A 27,926-nucleotide genomic window follows, 5' to 3' on the forward strand; every position below is an offset into this window, starting at 1 on the left:
CTCAAGTATTAAGGGGGGAAGGGGACATTATGTATATAATCTATTCTCAAACCACTCAAAAAAAACTGTGTGTGTGTATGTGTATATGTACAAGGGGTGGGGAAGACAGAGAAAGCAAATGTGGCAAAATGTTAAAAATCAGTGAATCTGGGTTTGAGCACATAAAAATTATTTGTACTATTTTTGCAACTTTTCTGTAAGTATGAAATTATTTCAGGGTTTAATAAAAAAGCAATCACCCAAAACCAACCACCCCTTACAACAAAATCAATACACACATACTTTCTTCCTAAATTACAGTATTTTATTTAATATGCCTTTTAAAAATAAATGAGCCTTAGCTTATCAGGCACAAGGTTTTGTGTTTTTTGTTTTTTTGTTTTTATTTATTTACTTACAGGAAATACAAACAAATTCTAAAAGTGTGAAGTTGCAAACGACAGGCAAGTTTACATTTCAACTAACGTGAACAACTGAACAAGGGTGTAAGGTGATTTTTAAATACCTTCCAAGTTAGAAAATCCTTCTTTCTTAAATAAGTTTTCATATAAAGCCAAGTCCTTGCGACTTAACGATGGTTTTACAGTCTTAAGTGATTTTAGAAAGTGCTCTTGTTTCACTGTAGTTGTGTCTAGTCCATTTTCTTGCAGAGCCAGCAAAGCAGCCTATTAAGAGACAAGCAATAGAAAACAATTTCTTTTTGCTTTCTTTTTTGAGACAGAGTTTCGCTCTTGTTGCCCAGGCTGGAGTGCAGAGGCGCGATGTCGACTCACTGCAACCTCCACCTTCTGGTTTCAACCCATTCTCCTGCCTCAGCCTCCCGAATAGCTGGGATTACAGGCGTCTGCCACCACACCTGACTAATTTTTGTATTTTTAGTAGAGATGGGGTTTCACCATGTCAGCCAGGTTGGTCTCGAACTCCTGACCTCGTGATCCACCTGCTTCAGCCTCTCAAAGTATTGGAATTACAGGCGTTAGCCACAGCGCCTGGCCTCTTTTTTTTTTTTTTTTTTTTTTTTTACAATATATGGTAATACTTTAAACTCTGAATGGAAAATCTCAGCCTCACTTCATAGGATTCTAATTTTCATATCACTAAAAATATTATGCTAAAAAGTTAAATAAGGTGATTAAAAATCCACTTTGTATACCATAACCTCTTACATTAATGGGAAAAAAGAAAGCCTTACATGGGAAGAAAGAAAAAGCAAGTTGTATATTAATATATATTTTATGAACCCACATGTACTTTTAAAGATGAGAGAATATCTTCTTGATGGTGAAGTAGGGAAGAGTCTTCAGCCAGCGCTTATTATAAAGGAATAGATGAAACACATACCCTATGACCCAGCAATTCTCCTTGTAGCTAAGTATGTTTACAAATAGACAGAAGTAGACATGGGAACTAAGAGGCATGTACAAGGCTGTTCACAGCAGCATAACTCATAATGGCAAAAAAGTAGAAACCCAGATACTCTAAAATAAAAGAATGGATAAACAAATATAGAATATTCGTTTACTAGAATATTATAAACTATGTTACACACAAAACCATGATGAATTTCTTTTTGGGTTAAAGAACCAGACAGAAAATAACATATGCCACATGCTTCCATTCATATAAAGTTCAAAAGCAGACAAAACTAATCCCCACTGTTGGAAGTGAGGACAGTGGTTCCCTTTTGTGTGTGTGTGTGTGTTTTTTTTTTTTTGGGGAGGGGGACAGAGTCTTCCTCTATCACCCAGGCAGAAGTACAGTGACATAATCATGGCTCACTACAGCCTTGACCTCCAGGCTCCAGTGATCCTCCCACCTCAGCTTCCTGAGTAGCCGGGACAATTAAAAAAAAATTTTTTTAGAGACATGGGCTCCCCATGTTGCCCAGGCTGGTCTCAACTCCTGGGCTCTGATGATCCTCCTGCCTTGGCCCCAATAAAGTGCTGGGATTACAGGCATGAGTCACTAAGCCCAGTTCTCTTTCAGAAGAAGGTAGGTGACAGAGGTTGGGAAAGGACCCAAAGGAAGATTCTGGGGTGTTGATAATGTTCTATTCCCTGACATAAGTAGTGATTATAAAAATGTGATCATTTAATTCAATGAACTGTACCCTTATGATCCATGCATTTTTCTGAATGTTATATTTAGTACAAGTTTACGAAAAACTTTTTTTCATAAGCCTGTACCACACAGGCTTTTAGTAAATACTGCTGAGTGAATGAACATTTGAAAAGATGAAGAAATGTTTCGAACCACAAATTTCTTCACTAATTAACTTACTTCTGTGCAGAGGTTTCTAAGATCAGCTCCAGAAAAAAAACAGGTTTCTGCTGCTAGGTTTTCTAAGGAGACATCAGGACCTATTGGCATGTTTTTTGTACAGACTTTTAAAATAGAAAGCCTGCCCTGGAACAAAATAAAAAACAATATTTTAAATCTTATAACATTTATGTTTGATACAATGATTTATTAAAATATTTTTAGCTTGAGTTTTCTTTCACATTACCGAGAAAGTATATACAGGGGTTAGAAAGACTAAGTCATCAATGGCCCATATGACAATGGTAAAAATCATGACATCATAAAATACTTATGAATCTCTCTCTTTTTTTTGAGATGGAGTCTTGCTCTGTAGCCCAGGCTGGAGTGCAGTGGCACAATCTTGGCTCACTACAACCTCCGCCTCCTGGGTTCAAGTGATTCTCCTGCCTCGGCCTCCCGAGTAGCTGCAATTACAAGCGCCTGCCACCACACCCAGCTCATTTTTGTATTTTTAGTAGAGACGGGGTTTCACCATGTTGGCCAAGCTAGTCTCGAACTCCTGACCTCAGTTGATCTGCCCGCCTTGGCCTTCCAAAGTGTGGGATTACAAATGTGAGCCACCACGCCCAGCTGAATCTCTCTTTTGGGTACAAATAATACTATTAGACATGGCTTAAGAAGCAAATACATGAATTATCAGATATAACCTAAAGGTATAACAGATAATAAATTTTCTTTTTCTTTTTTTTTTTTTTTGAGACGGAGTCTCGCTCTGTCACCCAGGCTGGAGTGCAGTGGCCGGATCTCAGCTCACTGCAAGCTCCGCCTCCCGGGTTTACGCGATTCTCCTGCCTCAGCCTCCCGAGTAGCTGGGACTACAGGCGCCCGCCACCTCGCCTGGCTAGTTTTTTGTATTTTTTAGTAGAGACGGGGTTTCACCGTATTAGGCAGGATGGTCTTGATCTCTTGACCTCGTGATCCGCCCGTCTCGGCCTCCCAAAGTGCTGGGATTACAGGCTTGAGCCACCGCGCCCGGCCTAAATTTTTTTTTCTATCCCTTCAAAACTTGATAAAAGCTCAAGGAACAAAAAAATTCACTCTGTGCCTTTCGCCCTCCCTGTCAGTGGCTCTGGATGTTAATGACAAAAAATGTACTGGTTGACCATGATACACTGCATGATCTCTGTAATCTCAGGTTTCTGCATTGTACTTTAAGGACAACACATTTACTGGTTGACCACGATATACAGCATAATCTCTGTGATTTCCGCCTTCTGCACTGTACTATAAGGATGCTGACTCAATCTTCAAAGCTCTTTTAACACTTTACAATTCCTCCACTCTAGTTGCAAAATAATGCTGAGTTGACTCCGTATTTAGAGTCTGCCACAACACATACAATAACCACCTTACATTTAGGCTTATGTTTCTCTGTGAACAGGATCAGAGTATCCAACAAAGGCAGATCAAAATTATGATGCAATGAAAGGAAGGAAGGAAGGAAGGCAAGGAAGAAGGTGGAACCCAGGGTGAGTAGAATACCATGGACACCTATATCCAAACTGGAATCCCATTCTGCTGAGCTCACACAGAGTAAATGTTTACAATGATTACCTTGTGATCTGGAGGTGGAATATAGATGATCTTATCTAATCTTCCAGGTCGTAACAAAGCAGTATCTAACACATCAGGTCTATTTGTTGCTGCAACAATCATGACACTTCGGTTAAAAACTTCTTGAAACTCTGAGGGCAAACACACAACAAAAAGTAATTTCAATCAGTTGTTAGTAAGTTTTTTAAAAATTATAAATCAGAAGGCTATTTAAATTGAAATAGGGATATCCTTTTCTTGGGACCAGAATGCTTACATCCCCTTTCCAGACCAGCTTCTTGATATCAAGATATCCCAGAAACAAATCATTAATCGAAGAAGTACTTTGTGTGCATGGCTAAGGGAGTACCTAAGAGATATTCTCCACATGAAAACTTATGAAAAGCCTTATCCCAAAGAAGAGAACACTCATCTGGTGACTTGAGTGCACCTGAGCCTCCAATGAAGGATTACACCTTAAACGGGCTACTTGAAAAGACAGATATGTATGACCAAAAGGTGGAGATATATGGTTACAGAAAAGTCTTGACTCTCATATGCCTAAAGAGTCGAAGATTTACTGGACTTTTTATTTGTCTGTGAAAAGACAATCTAAGTTGCAGGTATGCAAATCCTGGATAAAGAAATGTCTGAAAGCAGACAGAGAAAGGCTTTACATATACTAAGCATTCAAAATCATTTGTTGAATAATCAGGCAACTCTCCAGTGACATAATCCCTCAAAGTACTAAGTTCCCTATGTTTGCAAGTATTTTAGCAGATGCTGGGTGAATTCCTGTCAGATGCTATAGAAGGAATTCCTGTATTATGGAATGATTTGACTAGATAACCTCGTGGGTACCTCCTAATTCTAGTATGACATGTTCCTAAGGAGTGTATGCAACAATCCCATGCAATAATTTTAAAAATAGGAAATGAGTGAGAACAAGAAAGGAATAAAAGAAAAGAAAAAGTATCAGGGATAATTTAAGGATACCAAACTCTATCTGGAGAAGAGACTCAGAAAGAGAGGGAGGGGACTTCCAAAGGCCATTTTAATTCATTAAAACCAAAGAAACTCATTTCTCAAGAAAACTGGAAATTTTCCATTACTAAGACTATTGGAAATAATATCCTTTGTCATTCATTCATTCATTCATTCATTCATTCATTCATTCATTCATTCATTCGTAGATGGGGCCTTGCAATGTTGGCCAGGCTAGTCTCAAACTCCTGGTCTCAAGCAATCCTTCTGCCTTGGCCTTCCAAAGTGCTGGGATAACAGGGGTGTGCCACTGTGCCCAGCCTACATAAAAATTTTTAGAAAGAAATGAATACTGGTTTCTTAGGACATGGAAACAAGAATAAACTGCTTTCTCTATTAGCAATAAGAAAATTATATTTCTCATTCTTAGGAAAAATAAAATCTACATTCTTATATTTAAGATAACTTATTATAAGATGTACCTCACCTTTTCTAGCCAAATCACAATTTTTATTAGCTCTAAAAGCCCTAACAAAGTCAAACTGAAATTATAATAAATCCTTCTACGAGATGAATTCAGCGTAAGTAAAGCTATAGCATATATGCATTCTATTTAATGTTGGCCTGGATTTTAGGTGCATTCTGGCTAATAAATACCTCTTCATTTTTCAGCTCCTGGTATTTACCCTGTTGACTTGATTTACTTCCTCTTCTCTCTATTGCCTTAAGTCCAATACCATCTAATTCATTCAGGAGAACAGAAAGAACTCGTTCTTGAACATCACATCCTGTCTTGCTGGCTGAGCGAGCTCCCAAGATTGAATCAATTTCATCCAGAAACACAATTGCTGGAGTACTTGCTCTTGCTTGTCGAAATATCTTTTGTTAGGAAAAAAATATTAAAAAGCTGTATGTTATACATTAGTCATGTGAATGTATGCTTTCCACATTACTATTTATAATTCTGTTTTTGAGACAGTCATGCTCTGTTGCTCAGTTTGGAGTATAGTGGTGCAATTTCAGCTCACCGCAACCTCTGCCTCCTAGGCTCAAGCAATTCTTGTGCCTCAGTCTCCCGAGTAGCTGAGATTATAGGTGTGCGCCACCACACCCACCTAATTTTTTTGTATTTTCAGTAGAGATGGGGTTTCGCCATGTTGGCCAGGCTGGTCTCAAACTCCTGGCCTAAAGTGATTCACCCGCCTTGGCCTCCCAAAGTGCTGTGATTACAAGCATGAGCCATCACTCCTGGCCACTATTTATAATTTTTAAAATATATAAAAAAAGATTCTGAATTCTAGGAATTGGGGAACGAGTAAATAAAACAAGAAACAATGGAGTATTATGTAAGAGTTAAAACCCGTATTTTCAAAGAATTGATACTATAGAATTTCAAAAGTGGTAATATTAAGTTTTAAAAAGCAGGATAAAGCTATAGATATATAAAACCTACTCTTGATTTTATTTAAAACAGAAAAAAAAGACAAAGGAAATTCACCAAAATGTTAACAGTAGGTAGGAAGATTATGAAGGCTTTCATATTTACACTTTCCTATATTTTCTAAATTTTCAATAAACATGTATAACTTTTTTAACTGGAAAAAACACTAGTAATATTTTAAAAAATGTTTGTCCATAAGAAATGAAATAAAAATTCAAAAGTAAATTTAAACATATGGGGAAATAAACAAACCTGAGACAAGAATTTTTCTGAATCTCCAACAAATGGTGAAAACAGATCAGCTCCACTCACTGAAACAAAAGAGCAGTGACAGCTTGTGGCCAGGGCCCTCACCAGAGTGGTTTTAGCACATCCAGGGGGCCCATAGAGGAGAACTCCCTTTGGTTGTATCAGGCCCATCCTAACAAATTCCCGAGGGAATTTCAGAGGCCACTCAATGCTCTGAAAGTACACAAAAAGAGAGGAGTTATTTTAGTGTAATAATAAAATGTCAAATCATCCAGTAAATTCATTTGTTCATTTAACAATTCTCAGGCTCCTGTTATGAGCTAGAAACAGTCCATTCTCCACACTGCAGAGATCTTATAATTTGAGTCAGGTGACATCACTTCCTCTTTAAAATCCTTCAATGATTTACTATTAGAACGAGAATAAAATCCAAATTCAAACTCCTTACTCACCACAGCTGACAAGGCCTTATATAATCTGACTATCTCCTAAACACTTAGTTTGTTCCCATCTCAGAGCCTTTCCTTGCTTTCCTCGCTGCCTGAACGTTCCCCTGAGATCTTCATGTGGCTATCCCCCATCACTCAGGTCTCAGCACAGATGTCAATTCCTTGGAGAGGTCTTTCCTGACCACCTGGTTAAAGCGTAACCCCCCCTCCTCCTACTCATTCTCTATGCTACTGCTCATCCTTTACTTTTAAAGCACTTATTCACTATTATTATTTTTCCACGTTGGGTTTGTCATTCTACTCTGCTAGAACATAAGCAAAGCTCACCTTAAAATCCCCAGCACCTAGAACGACACCGACCCAAAGGAGGCACTCAGTAGTAGTAAACTGAATAGTGAATGAGTCCTCATTACCTTTAAGGTAAATGGTTTTTAGCCATTTTAATCATTATTTTACAGATGCAAAAACTCAGGCTTAAACCAAGTTAAGTAATGGCGTTGAAGTGGAGATAGGAGCCAGATCACAACAGGCCTTGAAAGCTTTAGTCTGCACTGAGGAAGCAGTATGAAGAATGGATTGGAAGGAAATGAAACTAGAGGCAGGGAGACCAGTTAGAAGTTTCTTGCAATGATTCAGTCTACAAAAATAAGGCTGGAGTGTCACAAGCAGTGAACATGGTGTGGAAGGGATGGGTATTTGAAACATAAAACAGAATTGTACTTTACATAAGGACAAAGTTCTAACGCTATGCCTTTAGAAGACAGATTTCTGACTTAGGGGATGGGGTGGCTAGCTGTATTAACTGAGGTAGGGGATCCAAGTGTGGGGGCAGAGCTGACTAGCTGAACTTTGGACATGCTGAGTTTGACATCTCTGGGGTTATCCAGTAGGCAGGCAGTGAAGTAGTTCTGATGATCAGAAGAAACGTCTACTCTAGATATACAGATTTCTGAGTCAACAGTTTTCAGGGGTCAGTTGATGCTGCGGACATCAAGATCATCATAAAATCACCCACAGCTCCAACAAGAGGACTCCGGGAGCCTCTTGAGCACTAACATTTAAGGCAGGGGAGAGGGGTGCCCAGAAAGGCAGAAAAGCTTAATGTCTCAAAGCAAAAGAAACAGAGTACTTCCAAGAGGAAGGTGTGGCTAATTTCTCTCATGCATCTTGTAAAGATTAAATAAGACAATGCATAAAAAATATTGGCACCTATTATAAATGCTCTTATCCATGGACTCAAAAATTCTAGGGTTCACTGCAGATAGAGTTCCTGGCTAAGACGAAAAAATTATAATTATTACTTATATATCAGTCTGTTATGTGTGTGGTTAGAGAAACCTAGTTCATTAGGGCAGGATCACAGGTAGGCGAATTGGCAAAATCAATTTCTGAAACTGTAATGCAGGTGAGGGATCTGAAGAGTTGTGATCTGAAGAGTTGTGAAATCCACTATCAGGTAGCCATCTTATTCATTTCAATTTTGTGCTTTTACCAGTCCCTGTACTGCGTCCATTTAATGTCTTTTAGATCAGATATCTAGGCAAACTAAGGCCTTCCACCTATATTTGGTACAGCCCAAACTAAGAAGAATTTTTACATTTTTAAATACTTGAAAAAAAATCAAAAGAATATTTTCTGACGTGAGAATTATATAATTTCAGTGTTCATAATTTTATCAGAATATAATTACTCATTTACATATGGTCTACAGCTGCTTTGGTGCTACAATGGCAGAGGTGAGTGGTTGTGAAGTTTAAAACATTTACTGTGTGGCTCTCCCTACAGAAAATTTGCTGACCCATTTTAGATTATAAATTGATTTTTCTTTTTTTTTTTTTTTTTGAGATGGAGTCTTACTCTGTCCCAGGCTGGAGTGCAGCGGTGCGATCTCAGCTCACTGCAACCTCTGCCTCTTGGGTTCAAGCAATTCTCCTGCCTCAGCCTCCCAAGTAGCTGGGATTACAGGATTGCGTCACCACACCAGGCTGATTTTTGTATTTTTAGTAGAGACAGGGTTTCATCATGTTGGCCAGGCTGGTCTTGAACTCCTGACCTTGTGATCCTCCCACCTCGGCCTCCCAAAGTGCTGGGATTACAGGCGTGACCCACTGTGCCCAGCCAAAATTTTTAAAAATATTTTTTTAAAGACACAGGATCTCACTCTGTTGCCCAAGCCGCAGTGCAGTGGTGCAATCATAGCTCACTGCAGCCTCCATCTCCTGGGGTCAAGGCTCAAGTGATCCTCCTGAGTAGCTAGGACCACAAGCAGGTGCCACCACACCTGGCTAATTAAAAAAATTTTTTCGTAGGCCAGACATGGTGGCTCATGCCTATAATCCCAGCACTTTAGAAGGCTGAGTTGGAGGACTGTTTAAGCCCAGGAGTTCAAGGCCAACTTGAGTAGCACAGTGGGACCTTATCTCTCCAAAAAATTAAAAAATTAGCCAGGCGTGGTGGTATGCACCTGCAGTCCCAGCTACTTGGAGGCTAAGGCAGAAGGACTGCTTGTGCCCAGGAGTTCAAGGGTACAGTGAGCTGTGTTTGTGACACCATACTCTAGCATGGGTGACAGAGCAACCGTGTCCCAAAAAAATTTTTTTTTGTAGAGACAGGGAGTCTTACTATGTTGCCCAGTCTGGTCTTGAATTCTTGGCCTCAAGAGATCCTCTTGTCTCGGCCTCCTGAAGGGCTAAGACTACAGGTTACACACTTTTCTCCCCCCCAGACAGGGTCTTTCTCTGTCGCCCAGGCTGAAGTACAGTGGTGGGATCTCGGCTCACTGCAACCTCCGCCTCCCAGGTTCAAGTGATTCTCCTGCTTCAGCCTCCTGAGTAGCTGGGATTATGGGCACCTGCCAGCATGCCCAGCTAATTTTTGTATTTTTAGTAGAGACGAGGTTTCACCATGTTGGCCAGGCTGGTCTCGAACTCCTGACCTCAGGTGATCCACCCGCCTCAGCCTCCCAAAATGCTGGGATTACAGGTATGAGTCACCGTGCCCAGCCTTAGGTTATGAACTTCTTTTTTCAAAATAGAGACAAGGGCTTGCTATGTTGCCCAGGCTGGTTCTGAATTCCTGAATTCAAGCAATCCTCCCCCCTTGGCCTCCCAAAGTGCTGGGATTATAGACATGAGCCACCACACCCAGCCGTAGTTATAAACTCTTTAAAGCAAAAACAAAAAAAGAGAGGGTCGAGGTGGGAAATTATAAAAACCAATTTAGACATCCATAGAAGTCCAATTAAATAAGGAGTGAAAAGCAATCATTGGATTTAGATGTTAGGATCACATTAGTGATAGGAGAAAGAGTAGTTTCAGTGCAGTATGTTGTCATCATAAATGCACAGAATATTAATCTGTGATATCCTACTGGATTAAGTAGATTATCTGTCTTACCTGTTTTAACTTCAGTTTTACATCTTCAAGGCCACCAATCTGCTCCCAGTCAACAGGCTTGATATCCATCAATCCAATGACGCTTCGAAACGACGAGGGTTGAATATTTTTAAAAGCTTCAAGGAAGTCTGTTTCATCAATCACAGGATTGTCCTGGTTCTGAAGAAATACACCCAAAAAAGCAAAATTAAACCAAAAATTAGGTTGGTCTTTTTTTATAGCACAATGCGTTTTTTAAATCTTCTTTTGGATTTGTAATTTTGTTATCATTATAAAAACAATTTATATAAATAGTACAAAGAATAAATGTCTCCCTGCCAATTCCCGCCAGTTAATTCTTCCCTGAAAGATGTCAACAGTTTCTTGTGATTCTTCCAGTATGTTATAATAATAAGCATACAAATATCCTTTTAAATAGATACACAAATGGAACCATACTATATCAACCTGTACTTTTCTTCTTTCACCTTTTCATGTCAACTAATATAGATCTTTTCATGTCAACTAATATAGTTCTACATCATTCTTTTTGACAATTCCATAATATACTACTGAATCTACCCCAACTGCATCTTTCTGACAAACATTAGGTCATCCCCAGTCTTTTGATATTAAAAACAAAGCTGCAACTGAAAAAGTCTCTGTGCTCGTGTTCAAGTATTTGTTTGAGACAGGGTCTCACTCTGTTGCCCAGGCTGGAATGCAGTGACATTATCATAGCTCACTGCAGTCTCCCAGGCTCAAGTAATCTTTGCAACTCACCCTCTGGAGTAGCTAGAACTACAGGTGTGTACCACCAAGCCTGGCTAACTAATTTTTTTTTTTTTTTTTTGAGACAGAGTCTCATTTTGTTGCCCAGGCTGGAGTGCAGTGGCGCAATCTTGGCTCACTGAAAGCTCTGTCTCCTGGGTTCACGCCATTCTCCTGCCTCAGCCTCCTGAGTAGCTGGGACTACAGGCGCCCACTACCATGCCTGGCTAATTTTTTGTATTTTTAGTAGAGATGGGGTTTTACCATGTTAGCCAGAATGGTCTCGATCTCCTGACCTTGTGATCCGCCTGCCTCAGCCTCCCAAAGTGCTGTATTACAGGCGTGAACCACCATGCCTGGCGAAAAAATAAATTTTTTTTTTTTGGTACAAACGGGGTCTCCCTATGTTGCCCAGGCTGGTCTGAAACTCGTGGGCTTGAGCAATCCTCCCACCTCAGCCTCCCAAAGGGCTGGGATTACAGGCATGAGCCACCATGTTCAAACTCATGTTCAAGTATTTTACGTAATAATTTCCTCACAGTAGAATTACTGGGATTACAAGTACACACATATACATTGACAGCTATTACCAAATTGTCCTCTAAGGAAGCTGTATCAATTTACTCTCCTTCAATAACATGACGCTGTGTTCTCTCCACACCTCTCCAATACTGGACATTAACAAACTCTGTTTTTTTTTTTTTTTTTTTTTTGCAGAGTCTCATTCTGTCACTCAGGCTGCAGTGCAGTGCTGTGATCTTGGCTCCCTGCAGCCTCCGCCTCCTGGGTTCAAGTGATTCTCATGCCTCAGCCTACCAAGTAGCTGGGATTTACAGGCATGTGCCACTACACCTGGCTAATTTTTGTATTTTTAGTAGAGATGGGGTTTCCCCATGTTGGCCAGGCTGGTCTCGAACTCCTGACCTCAAACGACCCACCTATCTCGGCCTCCCAAAGTACTGGGATTATAGACATGAGCCACTGTGCCTGGTCCATTACCAAACTCTTAAATGTCTGCCAATATGACAGAAGAACCAGTATTCATTCATTACTGTGTTAACTAAATTTCTTCAATTCAGAATGAGGTAGAGGGAATATTGGAATTAGAAAAATTGCCTTTTTTGCAATCATGATATTAAAGGCTGTTATGAGCAAGAATTGGATGCTACATTGAGGGGAGTTTATTCTTCTTTTTTGAGACGGAGTCTCGCTCTGTGGCCCAGGCTGGAGTGCAGTAGCCGGATCTCAGCTCACTGCAAGCTCCGCCTCCCGGGTTTACGACATTCTCCTGCCTCAGCCTCCCAAGTAGCTGGGACTACAGGCGCCCGCCACCTCGGCTAGTTTTTTGTATTTTTTAGTAGAGACGGGGTTTCACCGTGTTAGCCAGGATGGTCTTGATCTCCTGATCTCGTGATCCGCCCGTCTTGGCCTCCCAAAGTGCTGGGATTATAGGCTTGAGCCACCACGCCCGGCCTGGGAGTTTATTCTTTTATGAGACAGGGTCTTGCTCTGCTGCCCAGGCTGGAGTACAGTGGCACTGAGGCAACAGCTCACTGAGCCTCAAACACCTGAGTTCAAATGATCGTCCTGTCTCAGCCTCCTGAGCAGCAGGGACTACAGGAATAAGCCACTGTGCCCAGCCTGAAAGTTTGATGAGGAACAGGATATCTCCAAGTGTCTCCCCATAGATTTCTCATTAGTGGCAAAGGGAAAAAACAGCAGTTACATAGTGGAGAAACTGCACACCACCTGAACTAGTTGACAAAAATTAGCATCACCAATGAGGAACCAATGAACACCCTGTGCCTCTACATGTGAGGCTCTAAGGACACAATACTACACATGACCATACTGTGGTGACATACAGGAACATTGCTGTTCTTAGGAAATAGACATTAAAATGTTAAGGGATAAAATGTTATGATATATGCAACCCATTCTCTCAACTGGTCCAAAATAAATAAATACTATGTGCATATAAATACATATATACAGAGATGAGAGAGAGAAAGAGAAGAGGAGGAGAGAGCGCAAGAAAGAGAGCAAAAGAGAATGATAAAGCTTATTTGGCAAAATGTTAAAAATTGGAGAATTTGGATAAAGGGTTTAGTGGAAGTTCTTTGTAACTATCTTGCAACTTTCCTATATGTTTTAAATTATTTCAAAATAAAGACAATAATTTTAAAAGAAATCAAGGTTGAAGATTTTTCGTGTTTATTGACATTCCTTTTATTGTCAACTACCTGTTGATATCCTATTACCCATTTTCTCTTGGACTGTTGGTCTATTCTCGCTGATTTGTAGAAGTTCTTTCCAAATCACAGAAATTAGACTGAAAGTATTTTTCCTAGTCTGACTTTATAGTATTGTTTTGCCACCCCCAAATGGTCAAATCAGCAAATAATTTCCTTTAGGGTTTATGTTATGCCTAGAAAAGTCGTCTTCACTCTCAGGTTATATTTTGGAGACTCTTTACACTCTCCTTGATCATTCTAGGGAAACACATTTTTGTTAGTTAAAAGGTCCTCAAAATTTTATTAAAAATGTCTGTACTGTATTTATTAAAGTATTTGCCCTCTCATATCTAATTCTAAACATCTAGTTGTCCACAAATTCCCATTTTCAAAAACAAACAGTCTTATTTGTGCACTGATGTGAAGTGAATCTGTATGTACAGAGCTATTCCATATAGTATTCTCCCAAAAGTGTTAACAATTGTCATCTCTGGAAAGTGACATTTCAGGTAGGCAGTTCTTTAGGATTTTCTATCTTCATTTCTCATGAATAACACTATCACATACTTAAAAAATAGACTTTTTAACTGGCTGACAGTATCAGATGTTAGGTGTCTGATGTCCAAATACTAACTAATCTTTAGGTAACACCAACTAGTATTTGAAAATCTCATTTATAGTTCCAGATCATGTGTGTACATATTATTTTACTTGATTCTTTGGGCATATACATTCTTTCCCCTCTGTGTATGTTAAACTACATTTCTAATCCTTTAATAGGAATACTTCACAAAAAGTTTAACAAACTGTAAGGTATCCCTTATCTGCCCTGGCATAGGTAGAGGTAGTGGAAGCCCCTCAGCTGGTGGGGGAAAGAATAAAAGATAGAGCCAGTACCTTCCCAGTTGTCTCTGTCCCTTCATCCTTTTTGCCTTTCTTCCTTCCACTTCCCCTTGGTTGTTTCTGAACTCAGCCATCAACTGTGGTAACTACACCTGAGCAGGCCCCTCCTGAAGTAGCAGTGGACACCACCCTGGGATGACAGCAGCTGACTGGGCCACCTAAGTCAGAGGTGCTTACGGTCAAACCTGGAACTTCAAAGCAGAGGAAATCCTAAATGTAAATCTCCCTTCCCATCTCCTGCTTACTCTTATTGTCTCCCTCAAAAGACATGTATTCTCACACCTTTACACACAGAACTTTAAAACTTCAAGCAGTTTTGGTCTAAACCTACAAGATGAAGACTTAAAAGATCACTAGAAGATCACATAACTCCTCCCCACCTTCGGTGTAACTGTAGAAATAAAGGAAAGGAAGTGAGGCAAGGTATAAATTATTTAGGTAAAAAGGCTTTTCAAAATTTAGGATAACAAATCATCCTTTCACATTTTAAGATGAAAAGACAATTTTGATGTTACAAATGAGACTGAAAACTCTGTTTCAGAATCCTTAGACTGCTGAAATCAGTTTTTTCCTGAACGGGTTTAAGGATTCAGGACTATTTATTATATACAAAATACTGGATTTTCCAACCAACAATGTTGAAAAGTATTATATTTAATCTAATATCTTAAATATTGTTAGGAAAAGTAGTCATGAATTACAGACCTGCAGGTCAAGGACAAATTTAAATACAATTCCAAGTGCCCAATCTTCTCCTAGGTTAGAAAAGTTTATGTCTCCCACTAGATAACTTATTAACACTAAGGGAAAAACGGTATCTTGACAATGGAGAAATCTCACAGACACCACCTTATCCAAGAAATCAAAGTTAACTTCACCAGTGATAGAACAGAAACGTATCATGTGCTGCCTAATAGATGCAAAGAGAAAGACACAGGATCATTTCTATTATATTCCTGCCCAAAATGCAAAAACTAAATTGAATCATGAAGAAACATTAGTCAAACTCAAACTGAGGAATATTCTACAGAATAACTGACTCTTAAAAAGTTATGGTCATAGAAGAAAGCCTGAAGTATGATTCTAGATTAAGGCCTATTTAAGTACAAGTATTGTGTCTGTGTTAATTTTCTCAGCTTGATCATTTGTTTGACTTTGTACAAAGTCCTTGTTTTTCAGAAAGATACACTTATGTTTTCAAGGGTGAAGGGGCATCATGGATGTAGCATATTCTCAAATATTTCATTATATATATGTATATATAAAAGAAAATACACATGAAGAGAGAAGAAAATACACAAGAGAGAATGATAAAGCAAATGTGGCAAATGTTACATTTGGAGAATCTGGGAGAAGGGTATATGGAAATTCTTTGTACTGTTTTTGTAACTTCTAAGTCTGAATTTGCCTCAAAATAAAAAAATTCAAATAAAAAAAACTCTTTGATTCTTCTGGGGATACATTATTTCTTGGCTGCTCTGGGCCTCAGCACGAGGGAGTTACTGTAAGAGTAGAGAACACATTTACTCAGTAGACCCAGAGGACTCAGCCCTTTATCCCCACCCTCAATCATATACTATTTATATAGAGTTGAGATGTAAAATGTATAAGCAACAGCTGTGGAAGCTATCAAATGTTCTAAGGAAATGTACTCACCATTTTTTTTAACCCCCAAATTAATCTGTTACAATAACAGATTAACACAGATGGTCATAAATTAATGCTTCTTACCTTCTCACTATGAAGGAGAGCATGCAAGGCAGCCTCCCTACAGAGTGCTGTCAGGTCGGCACCAACATAGCCAACTGTCATTTCTGCAAGAAGGCCCAAATCAACATGACTGGAGATGGGCATCTTTGAGGTAATCGTTTGCAGAATTTCCTTTCTTTGTTTAAGTGTGGGAGTCCCAATGACCACCTATATGCAAAGCAAAACAACAAAAAAAGAAGTTTATAGTTTAAAATATATTCTTTTTTTTTTTTTTTTTTTTGAGACGGAGTCTCGCTCTGTCACCCAGGCTGGAGTGCTGTGGCCGGATCTCAGCTCACTGCAAGCTCCGCCTCCCGGGTTCACGCCATTCTCCTGCCTCAGCCTCCCGGGTAGCTGGGACTACAGGCGCCGCCACCTCGCCCGGCTAGTTTTTTATAGTTTTTAGTAGAGACGGGGTTTCACCGTGTTAGCCAGGATGGTCTCGATCTCCTGACCTCGTGATCCGCCCGTCTCGGCCTCCCAAAGTGCTGGGATTACAGGCTTGAGCCACCGCGCCCGGCCGGTTTAAAATATATTCTTTTTAAAGTTATCTCATGGATGGAGGTAGATAGCAGAATGAATAGCAACCAAAGACTAGGAAGGGTTGGGGGGTGAGGGGATGAAGAGAGGTTGGCTCATGGGTAGAAACATACAGTTAGATAGAAGGACTAAGTGTAATGTTTGATAGCAGAGTAGGTTGAACATAGTTAACAATAATTTCTTGTATATTTCAAAATTGCTACTGGAGAGAATTTGAAATATTCCCAACACTCAGGTAAGAAATGATAAATGTTTGAGGTGATGGATATCCTAAACACCCTGATTAGATAATTACAAACTGTATGCAGGTACCAAAATATCACATGTACCCCAAAACATGCACAATTATGTATCAATAAAAATAGATCAATTTAAAAAGTTACTTCCAAAAACAATTTATATGTGTGTGTGTATATATATATATATTATGAATTCATTTTTGAGACACACTTTCACTCTGTTGCCCAGGCTGGAGGGCAATGGGCACCATCAGCTCACTGAAACCTCCACCTCCTGGTTCAAGTGATTCTGGCGCCTCAGCCTCCGGAGTAGCTGGAACTACAGGCACGCGCCACCACGCCCAGCTTATTTTTGTATTTTTAGTAGAGACGGGGTTTCAGCATCTTGGCCAGGCTGGTCTCGACCTCCTGACCTCAGGTGATCCACCCACCTCAGCCTCCCAAAGTGCTGAGATTGCAGGCGTGAGCCACCAAGCCCTGCCAAAATAATAATATATGTTTTCTATGCTGATAAACATGTACGACAATATAGTGAACCATTTTGGAACTAGTACCGTGCACTTTACGTATAGCTTAGATTCTGAATATATGAAAATCCTAATATTCCAGGAGTAACACTGGCTAGAAAGTTGCACAATGAAAATTCTATGTCATTTAACAAGTTTTTGTTATTTTTAACAACACACAACGTTCTAGAAGCCAGGTATAGATAGCTAGGACCCTGCTCTTAAGGACACAAAGGTACTAGATAGTGCAAGGAAGAAATCCACTCAAGTCCTGAACTAACTAAAAGAGTGTAATTATCATTTCTCTTTTGAATCCTATCACAAAATAGAAATATCAGTCACTAAATTTCAAACTATTCTTTAGCATTCAAGTCAATTTAGGACCAAAGCTTATAAAATAGGACAGCTCTGAATATTCAACCTCCCTGACAACTCAGGGAGCAGTTGTGGGTACTTCCTCAATTGTGGGATAGGGTGCTGGTGTTATGACAAGGAATGAATAAATCCAGAAGAGTTAATGCCTGCTTCCATTTAGTTCTTCCCCGCCTTCTCTCTTTTTATTTCCACACACTTACTTCTTGAGGTTATCCTTCTTTAAATTCTCATTCCAAAACATGAGTTTAACATGCTTGTAGGTGACCAAAATTCTCTTAAGAATTAACATTACTGATTATAGGACCTGCACAAAATTAATCCGTAATGGCCACCCCGCTTCCCAAAACAATTAAGACTCTGGGGAAATACAGATCCTGACTCACAGGTCCTTACAATCTGACTCTGGGGAAACACGGGTCCTGACTCACAGATCACATATGGGCAGAGAACGTGTTCTCTGCATTGCAAAGAGCCCCACCCCAACCTCACCGATGCTCAAACCTAAGAGACAAACGCCTCCGGGTAGCCAACTGGCGCCAGAAAAGGCCGAGGTTCCACCGACAGTGGGCAAACCCGCCAAGCCTATTCACCTCTCGGTCAAATCTCCCGGGTCTACGCAGCGCTGGATCTAGAGCGTCCGGCCGGTTGGTGGCTCCCACAACCACGACCTCGCGGTCCCCACTTGCGCCATCCAGCAGCGTCAACACCTGGGCCACTACGCGGCTCTCGGGTGCTCGACCGCCCCGCCGGGGACACAAAGCGTCCACCTCGTCCAGGAAGAGGAGGCTGGGCCCGCGGCTGGCCAGCTCCCGGGCGCGCTGGAAGACCCGCCGCACGTTCTCCTCGGTCTCCCCAGGCCGGGAACCCTGGAGCGCGGGGGCGCTGACTGCCAGCAGCTCCGCACCCGCCTCGCGCGCCACGGCCCGCACCAGCTGGGTCTTGCCCACTCCGGGGGGCCCCGCCAGGAGCACCCCGCGGGGCACCGCTAAGCCCAGCGAGGCCAGGGCGCGCGGGTAGCGGAGCGGAAGGTGGAGGAGCTCCCGCAGCGAGTCGGCCGCCTCCGAAAGACCGCCCAGGGGCACCTCGGGCTGCGGCTGGGCTTCCGACGGAGGCTCCCCGCCAAGGCCGACGCGAGTGTGAGGGGTGACCAGCCCAGCGGGATCCGGACTGGGCGTTCCGCCGACGATGTGCAAGGCAGCCACCGGGCCAGGAGCGCTCGGAGGAGCGACCACCACGTGGCCCAGGGAGACAGGTCGGTTTCTCAGCAGCTCCTGCGCCGCCTCCAGCACCGCGGCTGTATTCGGGGCACCAGGTGCGCCCGCCAGCTCTCGCAACACCGGCCACACGGAGACGCGCCGCAGGGGCGGACAGGGCACTAGGAGGAGGTGGCTCAGGCTGAGACTCCTCCGGGATCTCGGCGCCCCAACCGCCGCCCCGGGGCTCGCGCACAGCGGGTCCAGCTGCACAAAGCCGTTCGCTCCGTCCCGCCGAGGCCAGACAGTGCAGAGGCAGGAGCCGCCGTCGGGTAGCGAGATCTTCACTGCTGAGCCCAAGCGCGCGCCCAGGGTGTGGAGGGCGGCCGGGCCCAGGCGGCAGCGCTGGGTGCCCCGGTCTCTAGCGTCTAAGGGTAGCAGCTTTAAGAGAGGCCCTTCAGGGAAGGGATCCAAGTCCAGAGCCATCGCACACACATCAACCAGGCAAAAGAAAAGCAGGGCACGAAATCCACCCGGCCCACAAAGAGCGGAACACCGAACTCGCAGGCCGGAAGCAGATGGCGCGCATGCGCTAGGGAAGACTGCGTTGCCAGCCGCTGAGTGAAGGCCGAAAGGGCCAATGGGAACATTAGACAACGCATTTATCCCTGGGTAGAGCGTTGGTGTCCGCTTTCGTGAAATCGAGTTGCCTAACCAAGAGCTTTGCCGAGGTGGTCTTCATTACAGGTGTCTGGGAGGCGGCGCAAGCTAACTTCACTAGGTCATTAAGCATGTACTTTGGTGGTTACATACATTTTGGAAGTTACTGGCGTTACATTCGCTTTTCCTGGCCTTCGAATTGGAGCATCAGTACTGCCGCTGTTGGAATAGCAACCTAGAGACTTTGCTATTTTGTGAACAAACTCCAACTATCCTCATGGGCACAGAATTTTGGGTGCTCTGGTGCAAATATCTGAGGTGACTTGGTGTAGCTGAGAATACAGCCTTGGGACCTTAGATAATCGGCGTTCCAATCTGGGAGGTCCAGGCACAACCCTTCCTATGGAAAAGCACCAGCATAGTGGGAGAGAAGCACACTGTGGCACTTAAAATCCCTTGTAGAGAGGAAAGAAGAAAAACTAGGCTACCTGATGGATTTGAAACACACTAATAGTATATTTGTTCTGATTTCTGATATTCTTTTGAATATTATTTGGCAACAAGTTATCACTACTTCAGTTCATGCGATCAATGCCTGCTCTCTAATTGGGGCACAACAGTGTTGAGTCCTGTATTAGAGGCGATACCTATCTACATTATTAAGACAACTGCCTGCTGTTTTTTTTTTTTTTTTTTTTTCCACCTGCTTTCTGCCTTTCCTCTGCCTTTCCTCTCCCTTTCGCACAGGGAATTCCTTTTTATCAGCTGGAATACATTTTCTATCCTTCTTAATTGCCTTTAAAAAAGAACTACAGATATTCAAAGACAAGAAGATACACTTTGTTTTTATTTGACTTACATCTTCCTATCTCTATTTTTCCCACTTTCACCGCAACCCAAATTTGTGAGTTGACAAAACTGATATTTAAGAGTTCTTAAGTTGCTGGGGAAGTTTGTTTGTTTTTTATCTATGCAAATAATCAATTACAGACTGTGTAGTAATATCTTATCAATGGGAAGTACTGTCAGATCTGGGATCTTAAGACCAATGCCAATTCCTGATCTCATTCTATCCAAACTTCGTGGCAGACATGACAGACTTCTTGACTCCACAGTAACTTATCTGGTCTCTGCTGTACTGTTCTGCTTAAATCGATTCTGGAACGACTTAGGGATCAGAAAATAGCAGGAGAAGGTCTTGAAATGGGTAAGTCACCCATTACTTACTGTTTTCTTTTTATCTCTTAATCCCATTGGCTTCAGTTCTTTTTGGTTTTGGGACTTTTAAATAAGAGCTTTCCATTTTCTGAAAAAAAAAAAAAGCCATCGTTTTTACTTACTCCTAAAGGTGTGAATAACATGCCTATCAAGTTATTTTACATATATCTTGTACAGAAGCCTGTACCTCATGGAGTTCCTGAATAGTTCCAAGAAGTTTTGAGGATCTGGGAGAGGGAAAGAAGACTTACTGAGGACATGATAACTGTCTTAAATATGTAAAGAGATCTCATGTAAAGGAGTTAGTAGATTTACTTACATTTACAATGCAGAAATGGCCAAGAAGTAAAGGTTTAATGGAGTGGAATAACCAAAGCCAACATAGGGAGCCAATAAAGTTAAATTGGCCTTAAAGTTTTCTGAATTGGTGTAAAACAGAGTCACAAACTATGCTATTAGGAATATGATGAGGAGGAAACTACATGTTGCTTTGGGTTGGTCTAAGAGGCTGATTTTATACAAGGTCAAACAAGAACCCTCTGACCTTATAGAATCCATATGCACAGGAAATATTCTTTCACTTCACTCTTTCCCTAAAAGATGCAGTCTTTACCATAGGTTGCAAACAAAAGCAACAAGGAATTCTGTTACTGGGCCGTCAGCTCTTACCCACTCATTCTAAGCAAAACTGTAAATGTCTTTCCCAATCAACCAGTAAAATCCATTCTGTCCCTTTAGGTCTAGCCATTTGCAACCCTATGATTTCATCCATATTTATTACTGCCATTCAGTGACATAATCTCCTTGTGGGAAACCATTCTTTTTATTTTTAAAATTTTATTTATTTTTTAGAGAGTCTTGCTCTGTCACCCAGTCTGGAGTGCAATGGCGGGATCTCAGCTCACTGCAACATCTGCCTCCCAGGTTCAAGCAATTCTCCTGCCTCAGACTCCCGAGTAGCTGAAATTACAGGTGCCTACCACCACACCTGGCTAATTTTTGGATTTTTAGTAGAGATGGGGTTTCACCCTGTTGGCCAGGCTGGTCTCAAACCCCAGGCCTCAAGTGATCCACCTGCCGCAGCCTCCCAAAGTGCTGGGAATACAGGCATGAGCCACTGCACCTGGCCTCCTTGTGGCAAACCATTCTAATGGGACTTGTGTGGCTCTTTTGCTTAGTTGTTTTTAATCTGACCAGAGATTTGGTAATTCTAGGAATTGAAGAACATCTGTTAAAGCACCAGAAATGAACCACTAGAGGGAGTCCAGAACCAGCTAAGCCTGAAGGCTACAGGATTGTTAGGACATTGGTGTTCTCAACTGTGGTTTCCGACTCGATTTTCCCAGGATCCTCACCTAGATGTATGAAGCCATCTGTTGTCTCTACATGTTAACTGGCTTAGTCTATTCAGGTTGCTGTAACAAAATACCACAAACCAGGTAGCTTATAAATAACAGCAATTTATTTCTTACAGTTCTGGAGGCTGGGAAGTCAAAGATGAGGCACTGGCAGATTCCATGTCTGGTAAGGGCCCACTGTCTGGTTTAGAGACAGCTCACTACCCGCGCATGACCCGCGCATGGTGGAATGGACTAGCTAGCTCTCTCATGTTTGTTTTATAAGCACACTAATCCCATTCACAAGGGCTCCACTCTCATGACCTAATCACCTCCCAAAAGGCCCTGACTCCTACTACCATCATCTCAAGGGTTAAAATTTCGACAAATGAATTTTGTGGAGGACACAAATATTGAGACCACAGCAGTAACTGACTTATTCTCACATAATTTTCACATGCCTCAAGCCATGTAAAACTCAGTTTCTAAGTTAAAATTTAATTTCTGTGTTAAGTATAAAAATGAGACCCTTCCTAAATCCAAAATTTAGTGGTAGGTCAAAATCCAAACCAATGGAATTCATCTTGCCATAGCCTAGAAACATTTCTAGCTTTAAATTGTTTCAAACAGCTTTGCCAAACAAAATCTTTTGTGAGATTTTCCCAAAGATACATGTAACAAATAGTTTCTCTTTATGTCCTTTGCTGCTTTCAAGGTTACAACCTAATTTTTAATTAACTGTAAAAATTCTTAATTAGCTTTAAGTCTATAATTCAAAAGAAATAATTGGAACCTGTTTATTCTTGAGGATAATGATCATACATGATTTTTGTCCCTTCAGCATATTATATATATATATAAAAATATATATTCTTGTACATGAAAAAAATCTAAAGAAAATGGTTAAACCAGTAGCATGAGTCATCTGTAGCTTAAATAATGTTAATCTTTCCTGCATTTCCATTTTTGTGTTATGTTCAACCCTAATATATTTGAACATTAGCAATGATTATGAGTTGTAATAGATAAATAGAGATTTGTTTAGCCACCCTTGAAAAAGCATGAGTTTCAAATACTTTCATCTCAACAGGCTCATGTAGATATAGTAAGTGATTTATTTCCACAGATACCTAATATGCCAAACCTATGTTCTTATCTTAAAGTATGTAATGAAAATCCCCCTAAATAGGACATTGTTAGAATTGTTCTTTAGAATCTTCCATCTTTACTCTTTATCTTGTATCCAGGTTAGAATTAGTCTTTAGAGTAATTCTAGATATAGAATAAGCTATGGAATCCGAAGAAGGAGGATGAAAATATTTGCTGGATTTCAAATGACCTGCAGACTATGGTTCATAGAACATCATTCTGAAAGTCTGTTCTTGCACATTTTCACGAAATTGCTTGATTGATCATTTTTTAGTAGTTAATTTTAAGGTAATTTTTCCCTATGATGTTGATTCACACTTTTCAACTTACAAACATAATATATATTTATTAAAACAAATATTTATTGAACATCTACTTCTTGCTAGTTACTATACCAGAGGCTGAGTATTTGGTGGCAAACAACAACAATAAAAACACTGTAATCCTTGCCTTCATGAAGCTTATAGTCTACTGGGAAGTCAAACATTAAAGAAGTAAACAAGTGAATAAATCTGATAATTAAAGGTGATGAGAATTGCTTTGAAAGAAATAAACAGAAAAGGGCTACTTTAAACAGGTATTAAGGATAATTGTTTTTCCTACTTTCATACACCGCTCAGCCACTCAACACAGCACTTCTGACACTAGGTGTTGGTTGGGGGGTTCCCCACATATCAAGCAGATTTTCCCACAGACACTACCTAGTGTCCTCTGATTCAATTCAGTGCCGAGACTGTCTACCTGGAGATAGCATCAGACTCCACAGGTTCAGGGCCCAGTCCCTCAAGACTACCTGCCACTTCAGATGCCAATCACAAGTTCCAGGTTGTGACCTGTGCTGCTAACCAGGGACAGGCTGTAAATTGGGCTTCCCATGACTCCCTTCTTAGGTTCTATTAATTTACTAGGACGGCTTATGGAATTCAGGAAAACACATTACTTACATTTACTGGCTTATTAATAAAGGATGTAATAAAGGATACAGATGAACAGCATAAGGGTGAGATCTGGAAGGGTCCTGAGTACAGGAGCTTCTGTCCCCATGGATTTCATATGTACCACATTCCAGGCACTTGGATGTGTGTTTGCCAACCTGGAAACTCTCTGAACCCCATAGTTAAGGGATTTTTATGGGGCCTTCATCATGTAGGCATGATCGATTATTAACTAAATTTCCAGCCTCTGTCCCCTCGCTGGAGAATGGAGGTAGGGGCTGAAAGCTCTAAGTTTATAATCATGGTTGGTCTTTCCAGTGACCAACCCTCATCTAGGAGCCGGGCAAGAATTGCCTTGGTAGAACAAAAGACTGCGGCTATCACTCAGGGAAGTCCATGGGATTTAGGAGCTCCATGTCAGGAACGAGAGCAAAGACCAAACATTAGAACCAAAGATTCTCCTAGCACCCCTGTAACTCAGGAAATTACAAGGGTGTTGGGAGCTCTAGGCCAGGGACTAGAGGCAGAGACCATATATATATTTCTCATTTCACAACAGGAAAGGAGAGAAGGCCTCTGAGGAAGTGACATTCCAGCTGAGACCTGAAGGGTAAGAAGAACCAGGCAGAAGAATTAGAAGGGGAGAGGGGAGAGGGAAAAGCCTGTGCCAGTGCCCTGAGATTGGAATATGCTTTTTGTGTTTAAGAAAATAACAGAAGGTCAGTATTATCTTTACCACACTTTTATACTTTTGGCTTTTTTTTTTTTTTTTTTAATGAGACAGAGTCTCGCTCTGCTGCCCAGGCTGGAGTGCAGTGGCGTGATCTCTGCTTACTGCAACCTCTGCCTGCTGGGTTCAAGTGATTCTCCTGCCTTAGCCTCCCAAGTAGCTGGGATTACAGGCACATGCTGGCACGCATGGCTAATTTTTGTATTTTTAGTAGAGACGGGGTTTCTCCATGTTGGCCAGGATGGTCTCAATCTCCTGACTTCGTGATTCGCCCACCTCAGCCTCCCAAAGTGCTGGGATTACAGGCATGAGCCACCATACCCAGCCCAAATACTGTATCTTAAGATTGACTATACCATACCTTTGGAAACTGTATGCTGCCAGCTTATCTAAACATTCATCTACTCTTTTCTATGCTTACCATCAGTAAGAATTTTTATTACTTTTATTGGATCATTGCAAAAATGTCCTAATTAAACTCCATCCCTCTAACCTCTCCCTAAATTGTGACTATTATTAATCCTATACTTTGACTGGTTTGAGGATTATGTCTGAGTTATATTAAATCTGAAAGTTTAGTTTATCTAAATGAATTTTAGAATGTTCAAATTTGTCTTAAGCGTTGACCCAGTATTGTATAAGATCAGATCTTGGGGACTGAGTCAGAAAGAAGACTAGGCTCCAGGAACAAGGAAGATACTGTCCCATGGTTTATTCATAGCAACTTCAAGGACAGTTTATCAACCTTCCTTGATCTCTTTCCCTCCTCCAAAATAAGTGTTCTTGCTCTGAGTTTCCTTGATACCCTGCACGTACCTCTTAGAACAATTATCATATTGTGTTTTAGTTGTGGTATCCTTGTCTTTCTAAACCCTTTAAGGACAGAAAACGGGTCTTGCTCTTCTCCAGGTGCTCTGTACTTACCACAGTACCTAAAGGATTTAAGTGTAAAATCAAGATATGTTGAATGAATTAATGAGTGGCAGCAAGGCTGGATTGGTAAAATGGGACTTAGTCATGGAAAGCCTTGAATGCCATTTATTTATTCATTCTGTACCAGGAAATGTGCGGGAAATGGGAGGGAATGACATCCAGAGCACTACAGTACAATGGCGGACAGGGCAGAGTTAATGGTATTCTCTCCTCCAAGTACACCCTTTACTCCAGGTCATTCATTTATAAAGCCTTAATGCAAACTGAACTTCCCTCCAGGAAGATTTATTTCACATCTTTGGTTCAAACTGCTCTTGTCTTAATCTGAGGTCCTGTAGCACTGTCCATACATTTATGCATCTAGTTGCATTCTGTTTGTATTGCTAGACAATTGTTTAAAGTGACTTTGTATTATTTTTCCAGTGAGATCTTTAAGTGCTTTGGGAATTTGTACCTCTTTTTTCTAATCTTTTAAAATTTTTGCTCCCCATCCCAGCATTGAGCAAAATGCTAGGTGTTTAATAGTTAAGTCTGTCTGTTTCCTTAAATACTAGAAATTCACTTAGTTTTTATTTGAATATAGGAGAATGAGCTTGAAAAATCTAAAATAAAAAAAAAAGTTGGTTTGGGTTTTATACCTAAGGTATATTAGAGCTGAGAATTTTCGTCTGCTATAATAACTCTTAGATCTTTAGAACACTCAGACTTGTCTAGTAGTTGACCTAATATTAAATATGACCTGTTCTTGGGGACTGACCCAGAAACAAGGCCAGCCTACAGATAGGATAGAGACTGTCTGCAAATGGTTTATTCATATTAATTCACAGGTATCCATTTCATCAAAGTTTCCTCTAGTGCTTTGCTACACCCCATCCAAAAAATGGGATGAAGTCTCCAATTTCTTCTTTGTAAGGTACTAAAATCAAACAGAGGAGACAGAAATATCTCTTTGCTGCACCGTTATATCTCACTGATTGACAAGATCTTGCCAAAACAATGCAAGCCCTGAGAGAGAGGGGAGAGAGAGATCTCACGACCTTTTAGCCTTGGAATGGGAGGGCTGACTCCAAAAGAATCGATCCACTGGGTTCCAAAATAACAAAACCGAAGACAAAAGGATGAAGATACGTGTTCTGAATCCTCTCAAACTGAGCAGATAGGGAACTTTGTTTAGAATAATTACATTATTCACACCATCCTTGGTACTGAATGTTTCATTTGTCCATTGAAATGAAGGTCACTGTTTCCCTCCCATACCCAAAAATGTGTGGGAGTAGCCATGAATGCCTAGGCATTTTTCAGAATTTTCTTTGTCCCACTTCTTTCTAGACCTGCAAACTTTTCTGACTTTGAGTGAACTCAGTATGTTTCAGAACCATGAAATAGTGCCTGACCTGCCTGATGCCTTTGGAATGAAGTCTTGGCAAACACACTACCCCCAGACAGAATTCAACAATTCTTCTTCTGGTTTTCCTCAACATGTAACCTTCCCACCTTTTTAGCACTTGGCTTAATTCTGCCTTGAGTTAGTTGTTTTCCTATCTGTCTTTCCTCTACTTCAGCAGTCCCCAACCTTTTTGGCACCAGGGACCAATTTCGTGGAAGACAATTTTTCCACAGATGGGGTGTGGCAGGGGGATGATTTCGGGATGAAACTGTTCCATCTCAGGTCATCAGTTAGGCATTAAATTCTCATAAGGAACGCCCAACCTAGATCCTCTGCATGCCAGTTCACAGTATACAATAAGGTTCACACTCCTATGATGATCTAATGCAGCTGATCTGACAGGAGGTGGAGCTCAGGTGGTAATGCTCGCTCAGCCCCGCTCACCTCCTGCTGTGTGGCCTAGTTCCTAACAGGCTGTGGACTGGTACCGGTCTGTGGCCCAAGGGTTGGGGACCCCTGTTTTACTCCCTCCTAAGTGTAAGAGTTGATGCTATGTGTTAGACATCTTTGATCTTTCATTTTACCTTCTTCTAGCAGGGGCTAGAATTGCTACTGGCTTGCTGTATGGTCTTGAGCAATTCATTTAACCTTTCTGAGCCTGATTGTTAAAATCTATGAAATAGATTATTGTGAGATTAAGTGACATACCACAGGT

The 27,926-nt window shown here is 41.1% G+C and overlaps 1 protein-coding gene across 3 annotated transcripts; it reads right to left on the bottom strand.

The window, feature by feature from the left end:
* Positions 1-286: 286 nt before the first annotated feature.
* On the bottom strand, positions 287-19,452 carry SPATA5L1 (spermatogenesis associated 5 like 1). 3 transcript variants are annotated; one of them, XM_023227220.3, is made up of 8 exons: positions 18,260-19,452; positions 15,992-16,177; positions 10,374-10,532; positions 6,533-6,742; positions 5,526-5,718; positions 3,877-4,007; positions 2,281-2,406; positions 287-665 (listed from the first exon to the last, which is right to left on the bottom strand). In XM_023227220.3, exons 1-8 carry the CDS (start codon positions 19,346-19,348, stop codon positions 498-500), a joined length of 2,262 nt encoding a protein of 753 aa, XP_023082988.2. In that variant the 5' UTR covers positions 19,349-19,452; the 3' UTR covers positions 287-497. The 3 variants fall into 3 exon arrangements, 2 of the variants coding, with proteins under 2 accessions (XP_023082988.2, XP_023082989.2); XR_002734729.3 differs by having other exon boundaries at positions 295-665; positions 5,497-5,718; XM_023227221.3 differs by lacking the exon at positions 15,992-16,177.
* Positions 19,453-27,926: the final 8,474 nt, after the last annotated feature.

The sequence above is a fragment of the Piliocolobus tephrosceles genome, chromosome 6 (genome assembly GCF_002776525.5).
Source record: "Piliocolobus tephrosceles isolate RC106 chromosome 6, ASM277652v3, whole genome shotgun sequence".
Classification (NCBI taxonomy): domain Eukaryota; kingdom Metazoa; phylum Chordata; class Mammalia; order Primates; family Cercopithecidae; genus Piliocolobus; species Piliocolobus tephrosceles.

Coding starts and splice junctions, on each gene's coding strand:
- SPATA5L1 (XM_023227220.3), bottom strand. CDS start 19,348: ATGGCTCTGGACTTGGATCCCTTCCCTGAAGGGCCTCTCTTAAAGCTG. Junction 6,743..10,373: donor TAAAACTGAAGTTAAAACAG/GTAAGACAGATA, acceptor GTGTACTTTCAG/AGCATTGAGTGGCCTCTGAA. Junction 5,719..6,532: donor CAGAAAAATTCTTGTCTCAG/GTTTGTTTATTT, acceptor TCCTAACAAAAG/ATATTTCGACAAGCAAGAGC.